We start from the raw sequence: 23,028 nt of genomic DNA, 5'->3' as shown, positions 1-23,028 counted from the left end.
TGTGTCTGGAATGGTCTTCTCACACACCACTACCCCCTCTTTCTTACTCAGCTTTCATGATTCGATTTAGCACACTTAGGAGTTTCCATAGGATTTAGGTGAATTTCTTGAAAGGGATTATCTTTGTCCAGTATTCCTAGCCCTTGTTAGCACAGTCTGTATCATTGTAACAAAGAGTTTAGTGTTTGGTGAGGGTGTCAGTTAATTTCTATTACATTTCTTAAGAGGTTTTTTTTGTATTTCTTCTCAGTACTAATATGGAATAAATGCTACTTCTTTACTGAAAAAAATTAATAGAATTATCCTCTGACCTTTTGGCAAAGTAGTATACTTTGTTTAAACAAAAACTGAATTCTAAAGTCTGACTTCACAAAAGCATATAGTTAGAAGTGTTACAGAATGATTAGTTGCTCTGCAAATAATTATATTTATTTTACAAGTTCTCAGTGCAGCTAAGAATTTGCTCCTGGTTACTGCTTCACATAGAACAGTGGGAATTATTCATTTAGCACATATATTTTGATCACTTACTGTTTGTTAGGTATTATGCTTAAGTGCTTAGATGAAAAAATTTGGGCTCTGCTGTTAAGAAGCCCACAGTCCAGTGAAGAGATAGATATGCAAGCAAGTGGTTACAGCTCTGTATTGGAGGCTGGGATAGAGGAGTAAAGAGGAAGAATGTGTGGGTGAGCCTGAGGGTAGAGAGATTTTCATCTTTAGATTTCTGTTTATAATTTAAAGCTTACAGGAGATGGATAACTTTCTCCTATTCAGTAATTTATAATAATTTGTATTTATATTTTACATGTACTTTCACAAACTATCTCAAGTAACAATAATAGCCTTGTAAGGAAAACACAAATTCTTGATAAATATTAGATTCAGTAAAACTTGAGATTTGAACGTAATTTGTCTTAAAAACAGATATGCCAAGTGCTTAATATGTAAAAGTTTCTTTAATGGTTAAGCCAAGAAGAAAAATTACTGTCCTAATTAACTATACTGTTGGTAACCTAGAATATGAACATTCATTACCATTTGTAGTCACAGAAGTACGTGCTCTGTGGTCATGTCCATATTGAGCATTGTATTAAACTATTTGTGTAGTTAAATGGATTGTTTGAAAGCTGCTTATGTAATTTTTTATTCCATCAGAGTATCTAGAAACAAATCTGAAAAGAAACGTAGAGATCAGTTTAATGTTCTCATTAAAGAACTGGGATCCATGCTTCCTGGTAATGCTAGAAAGATGGACAAATCTACTGTTCTACAGAAGAGCATCGATTTTTTACGAAAACATAAAGGTACATTTTTAACTTTGTAAAATGGATTTTTTTTTTTAATAACAGACTCTCTCTTAAAGCATAATGTGATAGAATCTTGGCAGTAATGCTTGAGACTGGGTGCTTCCTAACCTTTTTTCAAGAGAAAGAAACAATTGCCTTTTAATGATTCCCTGGTATGTTCTTTCTTTCATTCAACAAACATTTATTTAGTGCCTACTATATCCTTGGCTTCCCTGATGGCTCAGATGGTAAAGAATCTCCCCACAATGCAGGAGACCTGGGTTCAGTTCCTGAGTTGGGAAGATCCCCTGGAGGAGGGCATGGTGAGCCACTCCAGTATTCTTGCCTGGAGAATCCCCGTGGACAGAGGAGCCTAGTGGGCTACAGTCCAGAGTGGGACATGACTGAGCAACTAACACACATAGCCTAGATTCTTGTGGTGCAGGGTAATAGTTCTGACCCTCAAGTAACTCAAACCAAGGGAGACAAATAATATATAAATATCTAATTACAATGCAAGTAATTAATGTGAGTGGTGCTTGTAAAGAATATTTATGTGAGAATACAGAGGAAAGAATGTGTCAGAGAAGTCATAAAACCAGTTGATTTTTCAACTGAGTCTTCCTTTTATCTTAAGGAAAACAGCATTTCACATGGAAGGAGGAGCATATGTAAAACCAGAGAAGCAAGGAGAGGTCAGTTTAACTGGAGCATAGAATTGAGTTGGAAAGTTAGGAGTGTATTTGGAAGAGAATCGAGTCAGATCATGAGATAATGTAATTTAAACAGATTACTTCAATGACTAGGAAATAAACATGGTTTTAAAGTGATTATTTGTTAAAGAAAATCACTTTGAGAAAATATGTCATGGAAAGGAAATTTTAGAGAATAGTAAGTATCTTGGTACTTAACAGATGCTACTTAATAGAAAATAGGTGAAAAACTTGTAGGAGGACATTTCCTTTTTCAGATGCAAATAAACTACAGAACTTCTCAAAAGAGAATTTGTAACTAGTGCTTTTGTTTCTCGATAGCTCACTCTGTAATATATTACTAGCCTGGTTTATGCTCCACCACTGTTTAAAATTATTTTTCTTAATACCATGACCCCCACCCTCTCTGCTGCCAATAAAGCAGTAGCTCTTTCTTGTACCTCATCCTCTTCTGCATCTCTGAAGCACTGGAAATTTTTACCTGCCCTGCACTGGCTTTCTTTTTCCTTGTTCTGAGATACACTGGACTTCTTCATTCACTTCCCTCTCCCAACCGAGCTAACTTCTTTTCTCTTTCTGCCCTCTGAACATGACATTTCTCTAGGTCTTATCTTGTGTTCATGCTTTCTCCATGTTCTTACCCTTGGTTTTGCCCCTCTGTTAAACTACTAAGTCTGTATTTTTAGATGCAGACTTTTTAGTTTTTTATTTCCAGGTAACTTCTGAATCTTTGGCTTTAAATGTTCTCAGACTCAACATATCTAAAACTGAATGCATTTTCATTTTGTCAAGTCATCTCTTTCTTTCAGTTTTCCATTTTCACACCACAGTCCTTTCACTCCCCTGGGACTCAAACCTGAGAGGACTTTTGCATTTTTTCATCTTCTTTAGTGTATGTACAGTATCACAGTTGCCAGATTTTATTGATTCTTCTGGTAATGTGTCAAAATTGCCGGTTTACAAAATTTACTGCCTACATTATCATTACATTTTATCTCTACAAATGGTATTCTCACTAATTTCTTTGTCCCTTGTTAGTGCACTCATTCCTCAGACATTGTAGCAGTTCAGTAAATGATTGTTGAATGAAATGAAATGATACACATGCATAATTATTTCCTCCTGACAATAGAGGATTAATTTTGGCATTTAGATTTTTTTTAAAGTTGAGCTTATGGTTCTCACAAAATTAAAATTTACCTGAAATTGAAAGGTAATTCTTACATACTTATTACTCTAAAAATAAACCTGGGTTTAGCTAAATTTGATGGAATTTGTTTATGGATTTAAGTCCTTTTTTCTGAATGTATATAATTGATGTGAATTTGAAAAGCATGATTATATTCCACAGAATTAGTAGCTATAATTGTTCATATCTAATACAGACATTTCCAATATGCCAAATTTGGGGTGCCAATTTTTTATGCTATATTTATACATCTGGTAATAGAGAAATCAAAACAACTTAGTCCATATTTTCCACTGCAAGATAGAGTATATTTTGTAGAGTAAAATCTATGATATGTATTTTAATTTTACTTGGTTGTTTTAATATGTCTGCATTTAAATATGGAAAAAATATTGCCTAAGTACAGATTTCATCATTTATGAGTAGCTTTTTATAACAATCCATTAGAAGTATGTTGCAAAATAAACTATACGAATTGTGTTAAAATACATGCCGAAAGCTAGGGAATCTCCAAATTTTGACCAGCTTCCTACCATTAAGAAAACATGCCAGAGGACACAGAGCAGAATCACTCTGGGTTTATTACTATAAAGTTTTTGCCTAGAATTTTAGTCTCTTTGATTAATTAAGAATAGAACACCTTAGACTGAGAAGAATCTCTGCCTGGCAATAGGCAGACCTAAAATAATTCTTTTTTAAAAGCAGACTGACTGATCTCCTTGGCTCCTTTCCTCCAGGTTTACGTCCTTAGGTCTGTTCTAGGTACTACTGTTTGAAAGGCAAAGAAAGGGGAAAGAATATATTTCTAATGCTTGATCTAGTCTGCTTATTTTGATTCTTATTTGATCATTGTGTAAAGCGAGAAGCAATCTCAGGCCAGTCAGGAACAAAGGTTCTCAAAGCTCCCCAGAGAAGATTCAGAGACTGGCGTTTTTAAGAGACTAGTCTTAAAGTTATCCAAATTATTCAAGCAGATGACCTGCTACATTAGCTCAATATTTCATCATACCAAAATTTGGACCTCCTGATACCTACCGAGACCAATAAATGTTGTTGACTATGGCTCTCCTCTTTAATTAGTGCCACTAATGTGTCAATCTGTTTACAGAAATCACTGCACAGTCAGACGCTAGTGAAATTCGACAGGACTGGAAACCTACATTCCTTAGTAATGAAGAGTTTACACAGTTAATGCTAGAGGTATGTCCAGATTAATTTTTGAAAAGTTTTATTTTCTTAAGAAATCACAGGGGTTACCAATTCTAGTATAGATTTAACAGTATTAGTTTAATACTGAAAAATCTTAATTCAGTGTAAGTCAACCAACTATTCATTTAAAATTAACTGATGTAAGTATTGTAATAAAATAGTACTATATGTGGTAAAATAATGCCAAATCTTTGTGCTTTCAATATCATCTGAATTTTTGAGAGGCTTAATAAGTTAGAAACCTGTAACTACCAAGTTCTCTACATGGACAACACTAACATTTAAATGAAAAATAAAATATATTATTCATCACATAGTAAATCTTATGAAATGTATTTTACTGGACAGTAGGATTTTTTTCAATAAATCCACCTAAACACAGCATAAAAATGATACTAAATGAAGTATTTTGAAAATATTAAAATAATGAAATATACATTGAAAGGCAACTCTTCTCATTTTAAATAGAAACTTCTAAAAGGTTTTCCTTCTAAAAGTAGATATTCTTCTATGACAGAATTATTTTTGAATACAGTTCAAATCATACTTGCTTAGAATTGCAAAACTTAATATGTCACACAATCAGTTATAAAATCCACAAAAATTTTGAGTCACTCATACCTATCAGTTTTACTTTTTAAACATTTCCAATTTAGATTAATAAGGATATCTTCATGTACACAAAGTATAGAGTTCAGTATCAGATTTCTATGAAAGCTTTTTTTTTTCCCCAAAAAAACAAATAATAAATAAAGGTGGTATTATACTTGGGTGTTAACAGTTAAGGACAAGAGAAGTAGATAAGCAAAAGAAGCTAGAGATACAAGGAGTAGAAGAAAACAATTGAAGTAGAGATTGTTAAATAATTTACATTTCTTATTCTGTTTGTTCAGGTTTGTTATTTTAGACTTTAAGCATATATCTCTGTTGTATATGTTTATGTAAGAACCATGTCTCAAGTGTCATTGCATGTTGACTAAAGTCCAAAGCAACAGTATTTTGCAAATTATTGAATTATTTTTCTGTTTGTACTAGGTATAACAGTTAATTGCTGGATTAAGTCTTTATATATTCAGCAGAAATGTCACCATATGAAAATTTATTTGAGTGTAAATACATTGTATATATACTTAAAGCCATGCTTAACATCTGAAAGAATAACTGAGCACGTCTTACATACCATTACCTCAGTGAATCCTCACAGTAATCTTATGAAGATACACTATTAGCATCCCTTTCTTACTTTCACATGAGGAAATTGGGCAAAGGGATTATGAAATTTGCTCAAAATAAAACTAATCCTGAGCCAGGATTCACTGCAGGAAAACTGGCCTCTGATCCCTGTGGCCCTAGCCCCTGTGTCCACTGCTGCTCATGGCACTTCTTCTCAGTGAAAGTTAGCTGTGGCACAGAACTTTTAGCTTGGTAACCAGCAATTAGCTCTTTAAATTACTGGACACAAGTTACAAACCGAATAATAGTTCCAATTAATTTTCTCTTCTCTAAAAAGAAGTTTGACATTGTCCAAAATTATCTCTTTAGATTAAGTAATACATTTATGAAAGGGTGCAAACAAGCTAATGTTTGTAACCCCAGGAAGAAATCAACTCATTTAATTGTTCTTTAAATTATTTTTTATTTCTCAGTGCCATGATTCAATACCATCTGTGTTATCATAAATCCTTTTTAAAACCTTTTTCTTCATTTGGTTGTGTTGGGTCTCAGTTGCGGCATGTGGGATCCTCTTTGTGTTGCATGGACTCTCTAGCTCTGACATGCAGGCTCTGGGGTGCAAGGGCTCAGGTTGTGGCTAGCAAGCTTAGTTGCTACCAGGCACATGGGATCTTACTTCCCTGACTAGGGATTGAACCTGTGTCCTTGCACTGCAAGGCAGATTTTTAACGACTCGACACCAGGGAAGTCCCAGTCATAAACTCTTTACTTACCCTGCTTTATTGATGTGAAAATTTTCTTTTTTTAATAATTTTTCTTCATTTATATTTTTAACTTTTTTTGCCACACTGAGCGGCATGCAGGATCTTATTTCCCTAACCAGGGATTGAACCCACACCCCCTGCAGTGGAAGTGCAGAATCCTAACTGCTCGACTGCCAGGAAGTCCCCCCAAATTTTCTTATAAGTTCATAAATTAATGTAATATCTATATTTAAGAAACTTAGGAAGGTAAATTACCTATTCAATAATAAGCTAAATCGAAAAGAATTGTCTTCAAATTTTTCTTTACAGTGAACAGATTTTAACTTAATTGCGAAGACATGTAGTACATATGTAGTATTAAAAATAATGAAATCAAAGAGTCTAGAGATTATAATCTTATATATAAGAAAATATTTAAACATGTTAATTTTGAAACTATAAATTATTTTCTCATGATTATCCTCACAGCTTTTAAAATTATATCCTGAAAAATATTACATTGACTAACTTTTAATATGTCAAGCATATTTTTGATTTTTAGTGAATATTTGCAACTGCTAAGTAGGCATTTTAATGTTCATATGCCAGGATTGAAGGCTATGTATAATTGTGTGTATTGTAACCTGGGTTCAGCTAACCTAGTTGTGTTATTGTTGGCTTATCATGTTGATCAGGTTACAGTTAGGCAGTCTGGATGCCCTTTTCAGCAGAATTTCAGATGTAGGTTTTGTCTAGGAATGTTAGAGCTGCTAGCAGAAGAGCTGGGGTCATTCAGCTCAAACTTTTCATTTTATGGATGATGCCTGGAGAGATTGTAGCTTGTCCAGTCAGTTAATCAAAGAACTGAGACTAAGATCTTAAAATTCACTTATACCTTGTGTGTTGGCTGTCTCTCTTCATTCTTCCATTGCCACCCATCCCTCTCCCTATTGTTTCTTATGCTTAAGGAATATTCCTTGCTACCCTTGTTGGGGATGTTGAGATTAACTAAGGAAATAAGGGCAATTTAGCTTTACTAGACCTCTGTGCCAAGTTATCTCTGTATGGAGTCATATCCTGGTACAGAGTTCTTTCCTCTTGACAGCTGGCAGCTCTCCTCAGTACTCTACAAGGGAAGGGCCAGGGCCCTACCTGCCTCATCTCAAGGAGGTTCTGTCCCCTTCCTTGGGACTTCCATCCAGTCTTGCCAGATTAAGTAGTCACTAAGTAAACAACCAAGATGTATACAGGCCTCTTGATATGTGCAAAGTTGATCTAAAGTAGATGTCAAATAGGAAGATGAGTTTTAACTAATGAGCCCTTTCCCTCCTATCATACAACGTGGACAAGGGATAACCTTCGCGGTCTTCAGTCTTGGGATAAGGACGTCCTTCTGTCTTGTTCCACATCTCTCAAGTCTTCCTCCTCAAAGCTCTTCCCGTTTTGGTGTATGTACCTACTTTCTTGGAAAATTACATCCTTCCATTCAAAAGAAATTTGAATTCTGGATCCTTTCTTGTGTTAAGACTTGGTGAGATGCTGATGCAGGCCTTTCTCTGCTGAATCTTTACCTGCTTCAGAAGAGAAAGGGGTAGGCTCTGCTTCTGGGAGTGGGGTCAGGTCATTAAGAGTTCTGATTTTAGTTTATTCACTTCACAGAAGAGAGCTGCATCCTAATTCCTAGTAGATCTCCTGGGAACAAGTAGAGTAGAGATCATCACAGTAATTTGCTTTCAAAGATGACACAGTCTAGCTTCATGTGAGAAAAGCATGTTCTCAAAATCACTGCAGATGGTGATTGCAGCCATGAAATTAAAAGACGCTTACTCCTTGGAAGGAAAGTTATGACCAACCTAGATAGCATATTCAAAAGCAGACGTATTGCTTTGCCAACAAAGGTCTGTCTAGTCAAGGCTATGGTTTTTCCAGTGGTCATCTGTGGATGTGAGAGTTGGACTGTGAAGAAAGCTGAGTACCGAAGAATTGATGCTTTTGAACTGTGGTGTTGGAGAAGACTCTTGAAAATCCCTTGGACTGCAGGAGATCCACCCAGTCCATTCTAAAGGAGATCAGTCCTGGGTGTTCATTGGAGGGACTAATGCTGAAGCTGAAACTCCAATATTTTGGCCACCTCATGCGAACAGTTGACTCATTGGAAAAGACCCTGATGCTGGGAGGGATTGGGGGCAGGAGAACGGGACGACAGAGGATGAGATGGCTGGATGGCACCACTGACTCGATGGACATGAGTTTGAGTGAACTCCAGGAATTGGTGATGGACAGGGAGGCCTGGTGTGCTGTGATTCATGGGGTCGCAAAGAGTCGGACACGACTGAGTGACTGAACTGAACTGAACATCATTTTGACCTTTTTCCTTAGGAAACAATACTGGCGTAATTGTGCTAAAGAGTTTTTGTGAAAATTTCATGCATTTGCTTAAATTATAAGGTTTCATCCCTTCACCTTACATTAGCCAAGAATGAGTTTGTCTGAGCCATTCTGGAAGGCAGACATCTGCTCAAATTATTACTTTCTGATACCCAAACGTATTCCCTCAATAAAGGGGAGGTGGGGGATGCCTTTTTCCATACATTCACCATGCTGCTGCTAAGTCACTTCAGTCGTGTCTGACTCTGTGTGACTCCATAGACGGCAGCCCACCAGCTCCCCTGTCCCTGGGATTCTCCAGACAAGAACACTGGAGTGGGTTGCCATTTCCTTCTCCAGTGCATGAAAGTGAAAAATGAAAGTGAAGTCGCTCAGTTGTGTCCAACTCTTTGTGACCCCATGGACTACAGCCTACTAGGCTCCTCCATCCATGGGAGTTTCCAGGCAAGAGTACTGGAGTAGGTTGCCATTGCCTTCTAGTAATGTTATTTACAGTAACAACAATCTAGAAATAATATGTTTCAGCAAGAGGAATAATTAGATAAAAGGGAACACTTTGCAGTCATTAAAAAGGATGATTTTAGGTAGGTCTCTATTGAAAGATGTTCCCTTTATGCTAAGAGAGAAAAACAAATTACATATATATATATATAATCCCATTCACCATATACCTCAACAATTACTTAGAATTGGAGGTTGCTCTAACTTTCAAATACATGAGTAACATACAAGTATTTTTTATTTGCTGTGTGCCACACATATGCCAGGCGCTGCAGATATGCAATATTGCAGATACAATATAGTTCTTACCAGAATTGCATCCTTTGAGAGAGCCCTGTACTTACACAAGAAATTCAGATTAAGTGTGATAACTATTTGATAGAAGAGGAACTCTTATGATGATATACTTTATCTGCTATGTATCTTTAGTATCTTTTCATTTTTTTTTAAGTTACTTGTTTGTTTATGACTGCTGTGGGTCTTGGTTGCTGCGTGCTGGCTTACTCTAGTTGCAGCAAGTCGGGGCTGTGTTCTGATTGCAGTGCATGGGCTTCCCATTGCCATGGCTTCTCTCGTTGTGGAGTGTCGGCTGTAGGTGTGCGGGCTTCGGTAGTTGCAGCATGCAGGCTCAGTAGTTGTAACATGGGCTTAGTTACCTCATGGCATGTGGGATCTTACCCATCCAGGGATCAAACCCATGTCCCCTGCCTTGACAGGTGAATTCTCAGCCACTGGACCCCCAGGGAAGTCTTCAACATTTTTTCCATTGGATCTTCTTTTCCTCAGCCTGAAAATATATTTCAGTTTCTTTTTCTAAAAAAATAACTTCCCTTGATACTTTGTCCTCTCAAAATGTGTCCTTTCATTAACTTGAACAAAGTGTTTTATAATATAGCCTTCTGATGATCCACCCATCTCTAAACACACTGTAGTATGAATCTTCTTCCTGTTGACATAACTCTTGAAAGTCAGCAAAATTCAGTCCTCATTTTTTTATTCCTTGTCTTGTTTGATCCCATTTTTTACTGAACCATCCATTTTCCTCCTCACTCACTGTCATTCTTTCTTCCATTGACTTCATCAACAGCAGTGTCTTCTGTCCTGTCTTTGTCATTTTCTCTGGCACTTTCTCTCTTTCTCATCTCCGTGCATAGATAATACCCCAAACCTTTGTCTTTGGCATCCTTTTCATTTTGCAGATCTCATTTCTTCAGCTTCCACTTTGGTGCCTAGGATTCTCAGATGAAAAACTTTGTGAGACATGAATAAAGTATTGCTTTTTGTTAAGTATTGTTCCCCTGTGCTGACTCCTCTCCTGAACTCTTAACATCACATTTCGTAATGCTTGCCTACTTCCTTTCTTCTCTGTTTTTACTGCTATTAATTTCATTCAGATTCTCCTTAACGTCTCTGATTATTCCAAAGGCCACTGAAATTTTCCTCTTAATTCACTTTTCCCTCAAAATCCATTTTACGCATTGCTTCCAGACCGCTCTTAAGCAAAGTTCATCTGTCTTGCCCTGATATTCAAAGCCTTGCATGATCTGACCTCGCTCTATTTTTTCAGCTTATTCCCTTTCAAAGTTTATTCCCTGTGCTTCAGTCATACACTTCTGTTAAGATTATATATGTGATGGTGATAATGTGTTCTTTTGTTGGCCAAAGACATATTGTTGATGGCATCTGTGCTTTGGAAATATTAATATCTTCAAATAAGACCATCATTGTATAATAACATATGATAAAGGTAGAACATTAAGTCTCTTTTAGAAACTTGCCATTCAGTAATGGTCATAGAGTGATATTTTTCTTCCAGAAGCGTCTTAAAACACACAAAGATAGATACTAAGGTATTGTAAAGGGGAAAACCTAGTATTTTGACAGTGCTCTAGAAATTTCCAGTTCTTTGTGATTTATCTTAGATTTTTATGTCTGTCCTGTGAAATACTTTTTTCTTTTCATTTAACTGACCATTGTGTTTAATTTCAGGCTCTTGATGGTTTTTTTTTAGCAATCATGACAGATGGAAGCATAATATATGTGTCTGAGAGTGTAACTTCATTGCTTGAACATTTACCGGTAAGTATAAAAATCCTATGATCTCTTTCTCACTTAAAAAAAATTGTTTTATTAATATGTTTATTTTTGGAGGATAATTGATTTACAATATTGTGATGGTTTCTGCTATACATCAGCATGAATCAACCATAGGTATACATATGTGCCCTCCCTCTTAAACCTCCCTCCTACCTCCCACCCTGTCTTTCTCACTTAATGCCTGTTTTTAAATGTTCTAAAACCTTAAGAAGTGAAGCCCCAGAGCACTGTTGAACAGTGATCAGAGTGGGGATGAGACCTCTAAGTATGTCTTAGTTTTAGTATGGCTGTATTTTTTCAGGTCAGTCATGACTCTCATCTGTAGTAACTAAATATTCAACTCCTACTTTAACCTCTATTCTTCCTGTCTTCTTTATTCTAATGCTGAGTTTTCACTATTAACTTTAATCAGTGTGGTGGTGATGTCACTTACTCATTGAAATTATCTTGGGAATAACTAAATTTCTACTGAGATATTTGTTGCAGCTCAATAATAATTTTCTCAAAAGAATAACTTACAAGAACATGCTGAAAATAATAGATACAGAACTTTTGTGCTCTGTGACTTGAGTTGATAATATTTTAATTCCCATATTCCATTTGTTCTTAATATGACCCAAAGGGTAGATAATCAGAAAAGATATATATAAATTTTGATTAGAATGGTGAGCACCTGAATTAGTGTTTATTTGTTTTACTTAACATATATTTATTGAACATCTGTGCTACCAGATGCTACGCTGGGTGCTGTGCTCCAGTTGACAGTTTTTATGAATTTGAAGTTTTTGTTGAATATGTAATATTCTCAACTAAGGTGATGTTACACAAAAATGGGTTTGCCTCTTGGTGGATGTCAAGCCATTAGACACAACCAAGGCAAAGATTAGGAGAAGGAAGGATTTATTATTACTTGCAACAAGTAAGAAACCAAAGATACTTTGGGAAGTATCTTTCCCAAAGCAGTATCTCTCCGAACAGCAAAATTAGGGAATTTTTAAGCTAAGAATGAATGTATATTCATGAACGGACTTGAGCAGAGGAGAATTCAGTATAAAAGTAGGGCAAAGGTCAACAGCATCTAAGCCTTACTTGATTGAAGTGAGAAAGGGTCAACATCATCATCATATTCTCCACTTAGCAGAGGGCCTTAGTTTCCTATAGAACTCGGGCCTATTTTATAACTGTCCTTTGAGGAGGAACTGCAACTCTGCTCTCACTGCACTGTTGTTTGCCTGCCCTTTCTCTGTTTCTGTATTCCTTTGTTCCCTTAAGGTCATTCATTACTAATATTCCGTCAGGGGCAAGCACTGTGGCCAGGCTTAGATTACAAAATGGCTTCTTATGTCAAGAAAGCAATTTCTGGTTCTCTTTCTCTGGCAACCTCGTAACTTATTGGCTTAAAGTAGGGTTTGGATGTAAATATTTTGAAGTTACTTATAAATTACTCTTAAAATGCCATCTCTTGAAAATGTGTAACAGTACAAAGTCATCTATTCTATAAAGATTTCTTTAAAGAGATGTTGAAAAGCAGTATCTCCTTCCCTCTGACTACACTGCTGTTTTGTACTTTATGAAGAGAATTTACTCTATACTTAAAAGGCCAGATTCTATAAGGCAGTAAATAATTTGCTGATTGCTGTGTCACACAGAAAATGACTTGGCTTTACTCCTTCTCTGGGGGCAGGCCAAAGGACAGACTGATAACTGAATTTTTCTGGATAACTGTTTCCTTAAGAAAAAATTTGCATAGTAAGAAAAGCCAGGGAAAGAAATCCTTTGTAGGATTATGATATGACTAAGTTAAGATTGAATAATAAATAAAACAAAAGAATGAATATAACAAAACAGAAGCAGACTCACAGATAAAGAAAAACTAGCAGTTATCAGTGTGGAAGGGGATGGGAGAAGGGTGTGATGGGGGAGAGGATTACCCATGCGAGGAATAAAAGCCGAGAAACAAGAATATATTGTCTAGCACAGGGAAATATAGCCATTATTTTGCAGTAACTTTAAGTGGAGTGTAATCTGTTAAAACAATTGATCCATTAATGTTGTACACCTAAAACTAATAATACTATAAGTCAACTGTAATAAAATAAGGTTGAGTAATTTGAACAAATGTATAATTATAGGCTTTTAAACTATAAACAATTTTATTGGATTTTCTTTGAGTTATGTATTTTTAAAAACTATATAATCTTTAGTCATAATCAGGGTGTAACTTGCAGTGTGGTCAGAGTTTTAAAATGCCTGCTTCTTGGGCACTTTTTCTGGACTTCACTGAGAATTAGATGCCTTTTCTCTCTGTTCTCATGTTACCTTATACATGCTGCCACCATGACACTTACAGTGAATTGTAATTTTCTGTTTATTTGGATAATAATGGTACACTTTCTAAGTGCAGGGACTTTATGTCTGTATCCACATATGCTGGCTAATTTATTAGTGAGGCATTTAGTAATTATTGATTGAGTATAAGAAAGTGAGTAGATTGATTGAGTATAAGAAAGTGAGTAGATTATTTGAAAAAGATGTTTTAAAGATTCCTTCCTAATGCCACACTGGATCTTCAGTGAGGGAATATTTCATGGCATATTGAAATAACAAACATGTGTGCAATAGACCTAGTTAGGACCCAGCTGTTTGATAATTAACATACTCCCCTCAATGAAAAGCTTCATGACCTTCTCATTGCCTTCTGGATTAAAAAAAATTAATTTTGGAGCTATTTTGACATTTATAGAAAAACTAAGAAGGTAGTACAGAGTTCCCATATATGCCTACCCAGTTTCCTCTGTTAGTAACATCTTCTGGCTGTTTTTAACCGTTGGTGTCACCCAAAGCACGTAGAGACCGGCAGGTGAGTTTCTGGGCAGAAGAGATTGCTGCTGATATAGCAGACCCATTTCATTGCACACTGAGTTAATAGTATCCTTTAGTAAAACAGGTTTTTTTGTTTTTTTGTTTTTAACTCCTCTCCAGTTATGATGGATACTTTTCCTCACATCACTTACATTGCTATATTGTATTGTTTATTTGGCTGAGCTGGGTCTTAGTTGTAGCACCTAGGATCTTTCTTGTGGTATGTAGGATTTTTTTTTAGTTGTGGCATGTGGGATCTAGTTCCCTGACCAGGGATCGAACCCAGGCCCCCTGCATTGGGAGCGTAGATTCCTAGCCACTGGACCACCAAGGAAGTCCCCAGAAGGATGTTTTGATAAAATGAAATAAAACTTGTTTAGGATCAAACCCAATAAGGAAAAAAAAAAAGATTTTTCTCTTTTGGCCTGCCATTAATAATTAAACTGTAACAGGTGTTAAGCAAAAGATTTCAGAGAGTGGTGTCCCTTTCTTTCTGTTTTAACATACATACCTTTTTATCTAAAATATATTCTTGACTCTTGTCTGGAGGGGAAGAAACATTAGAAAATCTCTAAATATAAAGCTTTAGTGTTTATAATTCAGTTCTGTTGAGAAATTAAAATTTGCCATCTTAATCAGTGGTCAGGATGACTTAACAGTTTTTAATTAAAAATTTAAATCTAGCTATAAAATTGCATGTCTGATTCTATAGGTCTTGGAAAATATTTTTTCTTAATTTTGTCATGTTGTACTTATGAAACTAATTTAGGTAAATTTTAACCTATTTGTGGCTACTAATCAGGAAAGGAAATTTATGGATTTTTTTTTTTTCCATTCCTGAAGTGGTTTTCTACAACAAAATGATAGGGTTATACCACCTCCAGGGCAGAAGAGATTTTAGACATTTTTCACCCAGCCCACTTTAAAAACATATATGAACCCCAGAGAATTGTTCAATAATTTAGTGGGAATACCAAGACAAAGTCTCTACTGGGAACTTAAAATTTGTAAACTTTTACAATTCAAAATTGCTTTCTTCCCACTTGCTTAAATGTGTTCCTGAGAAGAGAGTATATTAAATTTGTTACCACGTAATACAGGGAGGAAGATTAACCATTTTATGTAGCCTGACAGAGTCCTTTTCTCTGGTGGCTCAGAGGTTAAAGCGTCTGCCTGCAATGCGGAAGACCTGGGTTCGATCCCTGGGTTGGGAAGATCCCCTAGAGAAGGAAATGGCAACCCACGCCAGTATTCTTGCCTGGAGAATCCCGTGGACTGAGGGGCCTGGTGGGCTACAGTCCACGGGGTCGCAAAGAGTTGGACACGACTGAGCAACTTCACTTCACTTTTGACAGAGTCCAGGAATAACACTGCTATTATTAAGATATTGTATGAGCCTTTTATTATCTATTTTTCTTAACTTGAAAATTTTGAAATATAAACACAAGTGTGTCTTAAGAAAGTCAGTACAGTGTTTGGTGTAAATGCAGTATGCAGAAATAAAAGTCTAGAATTTTTAAAGTAGTTATATGATTATTTGGACTTCTCTATTTGCAAATAAATATTTTTAATAAGAAAACAAATATTTGAAGTAAGTAAATAAAGCCTATCAAAAGGGCCAGAATCTTTGCTCCTTATGCTCTGTCCATAGCTCTTCAGGCACTCTTACCCTTGAATCTATTCATCTCTTCCATGGCATAATCATAAGGGATTTGATTTAGGTCATATCTGAATGTCCTACCTTCTTCAATTTAAGCCTGAATTTTGCAAAAAGGAGCTTATGATCTGTGCCACAGTCAGCTACAGGTCTTGTTTTTGCTGACTGTATAGAACTTCTCCATCTTGGCTGCAAAGAACATAATCAGTGTGATTTTGGTATTGACCATCTGGTGATGTCCATGTGTAGAGTTGTTGGAAAAGGTTGTTTGCTGTGACTAGCACATTTTCTTGACAAAACTCTGTTAGCCTTTGCCCTGCTTCATTTTGTACTCCAAAGGCCAAACTTCCCTGTTACTCCAGGTATCTCTTGACTTCCTACTTTTGCATTCCAATCCCCTATGATGAAAAGGACATCTTTTTCTGGTGTTAGTTCTGGAAGGTGTTGTAGGTCTTCATAGAACTGGTCAACTTCAGCTTCTTTGGCACCAGTGATTGGAGCATATTACTGTGATGCTGAATGGATTGCCTTGGAAATGAACCGAGATTGTTCTGTCGATTTTGAGGTTGTACCCAAGTTCTGCATTTTTTACCCTTTTGTTGACTATAAGGGCTACTCCATTTCTTCTAAGGGATTCTTGCCCATAGTAGTAGATATAATGGTCATTTGAATTAAATTCACCCGTTTCCATCCATTTTAGTTCACTGATTGCTAAGATGTCGCTGTTCACTCTTGCCATCTCCTGCTTGATCACTTCCAATTTACCTTGATTCCTGGACCTAACATTCCAAGTTCCTATTATTAATAACAGCAGTACTGTTATTTACAGCTTTGGACTTTACTTTCACCACCTAGACACATGCTCAACTGAACATCTTTACCACTTTGACCCACTTCATTTTCTGTGGTTGTTCAGTTGCTAAGTTGTGTGCAACTCTTTGCAACCCCGTGAACTGCAGCAAGCCAGGCTTCCCTGTCCTTCACTATCTCCCAGTTTGCTCAAACTCATGTGCATTATGTCGATGATGCCATCCAATCATCTCATACCCCCTTCTCCTCCTACCCTCAGTCTTTTCCAGCATCAGGGTCTTTTCCAGTGAGTTGGCTCTTGGCTTCAGGTGACCAAAGTATTGAAGCTTCAGCTTCAGTGTCAATCTTTCCAGTGAATATTCAGGGTTGATTTCTTTTAGGACTGACTGGTTTCATCTCCTTTTTGTCCAAGAGACTCTCAAAAAGAATTGAGGAATGTAGGGATAACCACTAGGCCATTCAGATATAACCTAAATCAAATCCCTTATGATTATACAGTGGAGGTGATGAATATATTCAAGGAATTAAATCTGGTAGACAGAGCTCCTGAAGAACTATGGACAGAGGTTCCTAACATGGTACAGGAGGCAGTGACCTAAACCATCCTCAAGAAAAAGAAATGCAAGAAGGCAAGGTGGTTGTCTGAGGAAGCATTACAAATAGCTTAGGAAAGAAGAGAAGCGAAAGGCAAAGGAGAAAGGGAAAGGTATGTGCAACTGAATGCAGAGAGTTCCACAGAAGAGCAAGGAAAGATAAAAAGGGCTTCTTTAATGAACAATGAAAAGAAATAGAGGAAGACAATAGAAAGGAAAAGACTAGCGATCTCTTCTATGAGACTGGAGATACGAAGATAACATTTCATACAAGGATGGGCACAATAAAGAACAGAAATGGTATGGACATAACAGAAGCAGATGAGATTAAGAGATGTCAAGAATACACAGAAGAACTCTACAAAAAAGATCTTCATGACCCAGATAACCATGATGGTGTAGTCATTCACCTAAACCTGGACATCCTGAAGTGAGAAGTCAAGTGGGCCTTAGGAAACATTAATATGAATAAAGCTAGTGGAGGTGATGGAATTCCAGCTCAGCTATTTAAAACCCTGAAAGATGATGCTTTAAAGTGCTGCACTCAGTGTTACAACAAATTTGGAAAACTCAGCAGTGGCCACTGGACTGGAAAAAGTCAGTTTTCATTCCAGTGTCAAAGAATGTTTAAACTACTGTACAGTTGTGCTCATTTCACATGCTAGCAAGGCTATGCTCAAAATCCTTCAAGTTAGGCTTCAACACTTATGTGAACCAAGAACTTCCAAGTTGGGTTTAGAAGAGTCAGAGGAACCAGAGATCAAATTGCCAACGTTTGTTGGGTCATGAATAAAGCAAGGGAATTCCAGAAAAACATCTAATTCAGCTTTATTGACTATGCTAAAGCCTTTGACCCTGTGGATAACAACAAACTGAAAAATTCTTCAAGAGATGGGAGTACCAGATCACCTTTCTCTTTCCCGAGAAAACTGTATGCTGGTCAAGAAGCAACAGTTAGATCCAGACATGGAGCAAGGGACTGGTTCAAAACGGGAAGGAGTGTGACAAAGCTGTATTCTGTCATTCTGCTTATTTAACTTCTATGCAGGGTACATCATGTAAAATGTAGAGCTGCGTGAATCACAAGCTAGAATCAAGATTACCAGGAGAAACATCTACATCCTCAGATATGTACAGGATACCAATCTAATGGCAGAAAATGAAGAGGAAGTAAAGAACCTCTTGATGAGAGTGAAAGAAGAGAGTGAAAAAGCTGGCTTGAAACTCTTAAAAAATTAAGATTATGGCCACTAATCCCATCACTTCTGGGCAAATAGAAGGGGAAAAAGTGAAAGCAGGGATAGATTTTATTTGGGGGGGTTCCAAAATCACTGTGGACAATGACTGTAGCCATGAAATAAAAGACTTCCTCTTTGGAAAAGCTATGACAAATCTAGACAACATATTAGAAAGCAGAAACATCACTTTGATGACAAAGGTCCATATATTAATAGTCAAAGCTATGGTTTTCCTAGTAGTTATATAGATGTGAGAGTTGAACCATAGAGGAGGCTCAGCACCAAAGAATTGATGCTTTTGAATGGAGGTGCTTGAGAAGACTCTTGAGAGTCCCTTGGACAGCAAGGAGATCAAACCAGTCAATCCTAAAGGAAATCAATCCTGAATATTCATTGGAAGGACTGATGCTAAAGCTGAAGCTCCAGTACTTTCACTACCTGGTGTGCAGAGCTGACTCATTTGAAAAAACCCTGATGCTGGGAAAGACTGAAGGCAAAAGGAGATGGGGTAACAGAGGATGAGGTGGTTAGATAGCATCGCCGACTCAATGGACATGAATTTGAACAAACTCTAGGAGTTAGTGGAGGAGTGAGGAGCCTGGTGTGCTGCAGTCCATGGGGTTGCAAAGAGTTGGACATGAGTTAACAACTGGACAATGAACAACAGCAATGCAGTTAAAAGACATATTTTTGGAGGAAGTAATTTCAGCTGGTCTGTGAAAGACAGAAGAGTACAAATGTGGTGAGAGAGGAAAGATTCACTTCATGAGGTGTACCTTGAAGGCTAGGGAAAGGACTGAAGAAAGTGTATATGGCTTGTATGAGAGTGGTAAACACCCCTATCTTGCCTCTCCTCAGTGGCTCTCTGTTTTTTTGTTATTGTTCGAGGCTTTTTGTTTTGAACAATCTTAAATATATTTGAAATAGGAAATAAAAGTGAAACTACTTAGTGGAACCCTTAGCCCTGTCTTCACTTCCCTTGCCTTCCATAGTCTTAGAGCTATCACTTCATTTTCCCCAGGATTTCACAGAGCAGTTTGAAATGCAGAGAAACCAAGTAGACTGGATGGGATTTGGCAGGAAATGTAGTGGTAAAGAACTCACCTGCTAGTTCAGGAGACATGAGATGTGGGTTGGATCCCTGAGTCGGGAAGATCCCCTAGAGAAGGGCATGGCAACCCACTCCTGTATTCTTGCCTAGAGAATCTCATGGACAGAGGGGTCTGACAAGGCTACAGTCCATGGGGTTGCACAGAGTCAGACATAACTGAAGCAATTTAGCATGCACACATACATGATTTCACTAAAGTTTTATTGTCCATGGTTCTTATGGACCGGTGCTGTCCTATTCGCTTTGGATTCCACAGCCATGTCACATTGTAGGCAACCTCTTGCTGGTCAGATTACTGTTGATTAAAGCCATATCTTAGCATAGATTATAATGCTCAGCATGTAAGTCATCTTTTTCGGGAAGAGGTATTTATTTTAAAGCGTGACTTTTTGACAGTGGGATACAGGTTAGATGACTGGAAAAGATGAAATGAAGAAAGGATACATTGGGCAACTGAACTGACAGCAAAGTCAAGTCTTCTCCATGTAGCCTGTGGCTCGTCCTGTGGTCCTTTATTTGTAGTGTATACCCCACTCAGCAGAGATTGGTATGTATAGTAAGGCTTCATCTGGTAGCCAGAGATTCTTCTAATAAGCTTTCTTAGTCCTGTTATATTTTACATGTTCACATGTGGTGAAACTTACAATTTACAAAACTTTCAAAGGTCATATTGATCATGAATCTGAGGATGCTAGTATCAGAGACAGTGAGATTATGGAAACTTTTTTCACCTTCTCAATCTTGTCTTTTGAGTTGTACTCAAAACTTGATATTTGTCACTGTTTACAGATAATGAAATGTCAACCATATGCTCATCTGATGTTTAAGAGTGATTATATATTTTTAAAATAAATTTCTCTTGAATCACTGTAATTATTTAATTAAAAAAATTTTTTTTTCCAGTCAGATCTTGTGGATCAAAGTATATTTAATTTTATCCCAGAGGGGGAACATTCAGAAGTTTATAAAATACTCTCTACCCATCTGCTGGAAAGTGACTCATTAACCCCTGAATATTTAAAATGTAAGTAGTACCTCTTAAGCGAAAAGTTACACGATTTGGTTGCATTATCCTTTACTTTTGTAATTTCATGACAGAGGTATGTTTAACCAAATTAACACATAGCATCATCCCAAATCCCCTATTAGATCCTTATTAAATATTAAAATATAATGGAATTATGACTATGTTAAAAGTCTGAACTCTGTTCCAGAATACAGTGAAATCTCATCTGTTATAATATGCCATAAAACTATTTTATAGAAAAATGGAACTCAGCAATATATTCTTATTAATTTTTATATAAAAATCTTACTGTAGTAAGAGAAAATTAAGGGCTTTTATTTTCACCATCACTAACCAATTGAACACTGAAACTATGAGACAAAACATGTTTTTTATAAAATTAATTAATCAAAGAAATTTTGTGCTCTATTAAGCAGAATTAAACAATAATTTATTGGATATGTCTAATGTGCCAGATGGGAATCCCCTTGCCAATGCAGAGATGCAGGTTTGATTTCTGGGTTGGGAAGACCCCATGGAGAAGGAAATGACAACCCACTCCAGTGTTCTTGCCTGGGAAATCCCATGGACATAGGAGCCTGGCGTGGTATAGTCCATGGGATCGCAAAAGAGTCGGACGTGACTTGGCGAGTAAACAACAAAGCAGCAATGTAGCAGACACTTGTGCTATATAATAGAAGTGCCAAGAATAGGGAAGTATAGTCCTGCCTTTAATAAGTATAAAATATTGTCGTATAATCTGACTTTTCTTCTGGATTCATTGACCAGAATACCTTGTTTTCTTTTAGTTTTTTTTTTTTTTTTTTCTTTTTAAACTGGAAGATAATTGTTTGATGATGTTGTGTTAGTTTCTGCCACACAGCAATGTGAATCAGCCATAAGTATACATATGTCCCCTCTCTCTGGACCTTCCCTCCCACCCTCGTTCTCTTGAATAAATTATCCCGTGTAAAGTCTGAAATCATGACAGCTCTACATTTGGCCATTAGCTATTAGATGTCTTCTTTAACTACTTTTTTCATGGCTTTAAAATTTTGACTTTTCTTATAGCGGTGATGGTTTAGTTGCTAAGTTGTGTCCGACTCTTGCAACCCCATGGACCATAGCCCACAGGGTCCTCTGTCCATGGGATTCTCCAGGCAGAAATACCGGAGTGGGTTGTCTTTTCCTTCTCCAGGGGATCTTCCTGACCCAGGGATTGAACCCAGGTCTCCTGCATTGCAGGCAGATCCTTTACTGACTGAGCTACAAGGGAAGCTGACATTAATCATTTTAAAGGTTTTCATATTTTGAATCTTCGATTATGTAAAACACTAACTGTTCAACAGTTGAGATACATGTAAGTATGAGATACACACATACATGTAAGTATGTGTGAATGTATGTTTTTGATAAGAATAGATAGCCTTTCAGAAGTTGAGAGGATTAAGAGACCAGGAGAATACATTTGAAGTTTATTTATACTTGTTTAAAAACCAAATTCTTATGACACGACTAAGTGACTACTCTAGTCTTTCATCTAGGAGAAAGATTTGGGTTGGATATAATGATGCAGAGGCCAGTTATACACCTGTAAACAACAGTATTTGAAGTCAGTTCAGTTTAGTCGCATCCCACTCTTTGCAACTCAACAGACTGATATACAAAATAAAGTTATTTCCACAGATGAAAAGGATGTTTCATGCCAAAGGAATGAACATGATTTAAAACAGAGGGGAAATTGCTAGGAAAATTCAGGATTCTCCAAATAGGTCATTTGTATCATAATGAAGGTAAGGTAGTACAAGTGATGTGTTTGTGTCTAGAGAAGGAAATAAAACCTGATATTTCATCCTTAACAGTTTGGTTTTTATTTTTTACTTAATGAGAAGCCAGCAAAAAGGGGATTTGGGTGGTTTTGTGGTTCAAAAAGAAAATCTCTCAGGTGGAAAATTTTGGAAAAATGACTAGACTTGACAGAATGTGGTCCACTGGAAAAGGGAATGGCAAGCCACTTCAGTATTCTTGCCTTGAGAACCCCATGAACAGTATGAAAAGGCAAAATGATAGGATACCTAGAGAGGAACTCCCCAGGTTATTAGGTGCCCAATATGCTACTGGAGATCAGTGGAGAAATCACTCCAGAAAGAATGAAGGGATGGAGCCAAAGCAAAAAAATATCCAGATGTGGATGTGACTGGTGATAGAAGCAAGATCTGATGCTGTAAAGAGCAATATTGCATAGGAACCTGGAAGGTCAGGTCCATGAATCAAGGCAAATTGGAAGTGGTCAAACAAGAGACGGCAAGAGTGAATGTCGACATTCTAGGAATCAGCGAACTAAAATGGACTAGAATGGGTGAATTTAACTCAGGTGACCATTACATCTACTACTGCGGGCAGGAATCCCTCAGAAGAAATGGAGTAGCTATCATGGTCAACAAAAGAGTCT

General features: G+C 36.9%; 1 protein-coding gene across 6 annotated transcripts in view; it reads left to right on the top strand.

Annotated features, from left to right (window-relative positions):
* Positions 1 to 23,028, top strand: part of CLOCK (clock circadian regulator) — a 125,586-nt gene that overhangs the window by 64,684 nt on the left and 37,874 nt on the right. For 5 of the 6 annotated variants that reach the window (XM_040238237.1, XM_040238233.1, XM_040238234.1 and 2 more), the window contains 4 exons: positions 1,156 to 1,304; positions 4,297 to 4,388; positions 11,192 to 11,281; positions 20,474 to 20,594. In XM_040238237.1, coding sequence (XP_040094171.1) covers positions 1,156 to 1,304; positions 4,297 to 4,388; positions 11,192 to 11,281; positions 20,474 to 20,594 — 452 coding nt within the window. The remainder of the gene's footprint in view (positions 1 to 1,155; positions 1,305 to 4,296; positions 4,389 to 11,191; positions 11,282 to 20,473; positions 20,595 to 23,028) is intronic. The other variant, XM_040238238.1, reaches the window with a different exon arrangement.

This window comes from Oryx dammah, unplaced genomic scaffold, assembly GCF_014754425.2.
Source record: "Oryx dammah isolate SB20612 unplaced genomic scaffold, SCBI_Odam_1.1 HiC_scaffold_3, whole genome shotgun sequence".
In the NCBI taxonomy this organism is placed as follows: Eukaryota; Metazoa; Chordata; class Mammalia; order Artiodactyla; family Bovidae; genus Oryx; species Oryx dammah.
This window is presented reverse-complemented; position numbering and strand designations above follow the sequence as displayed.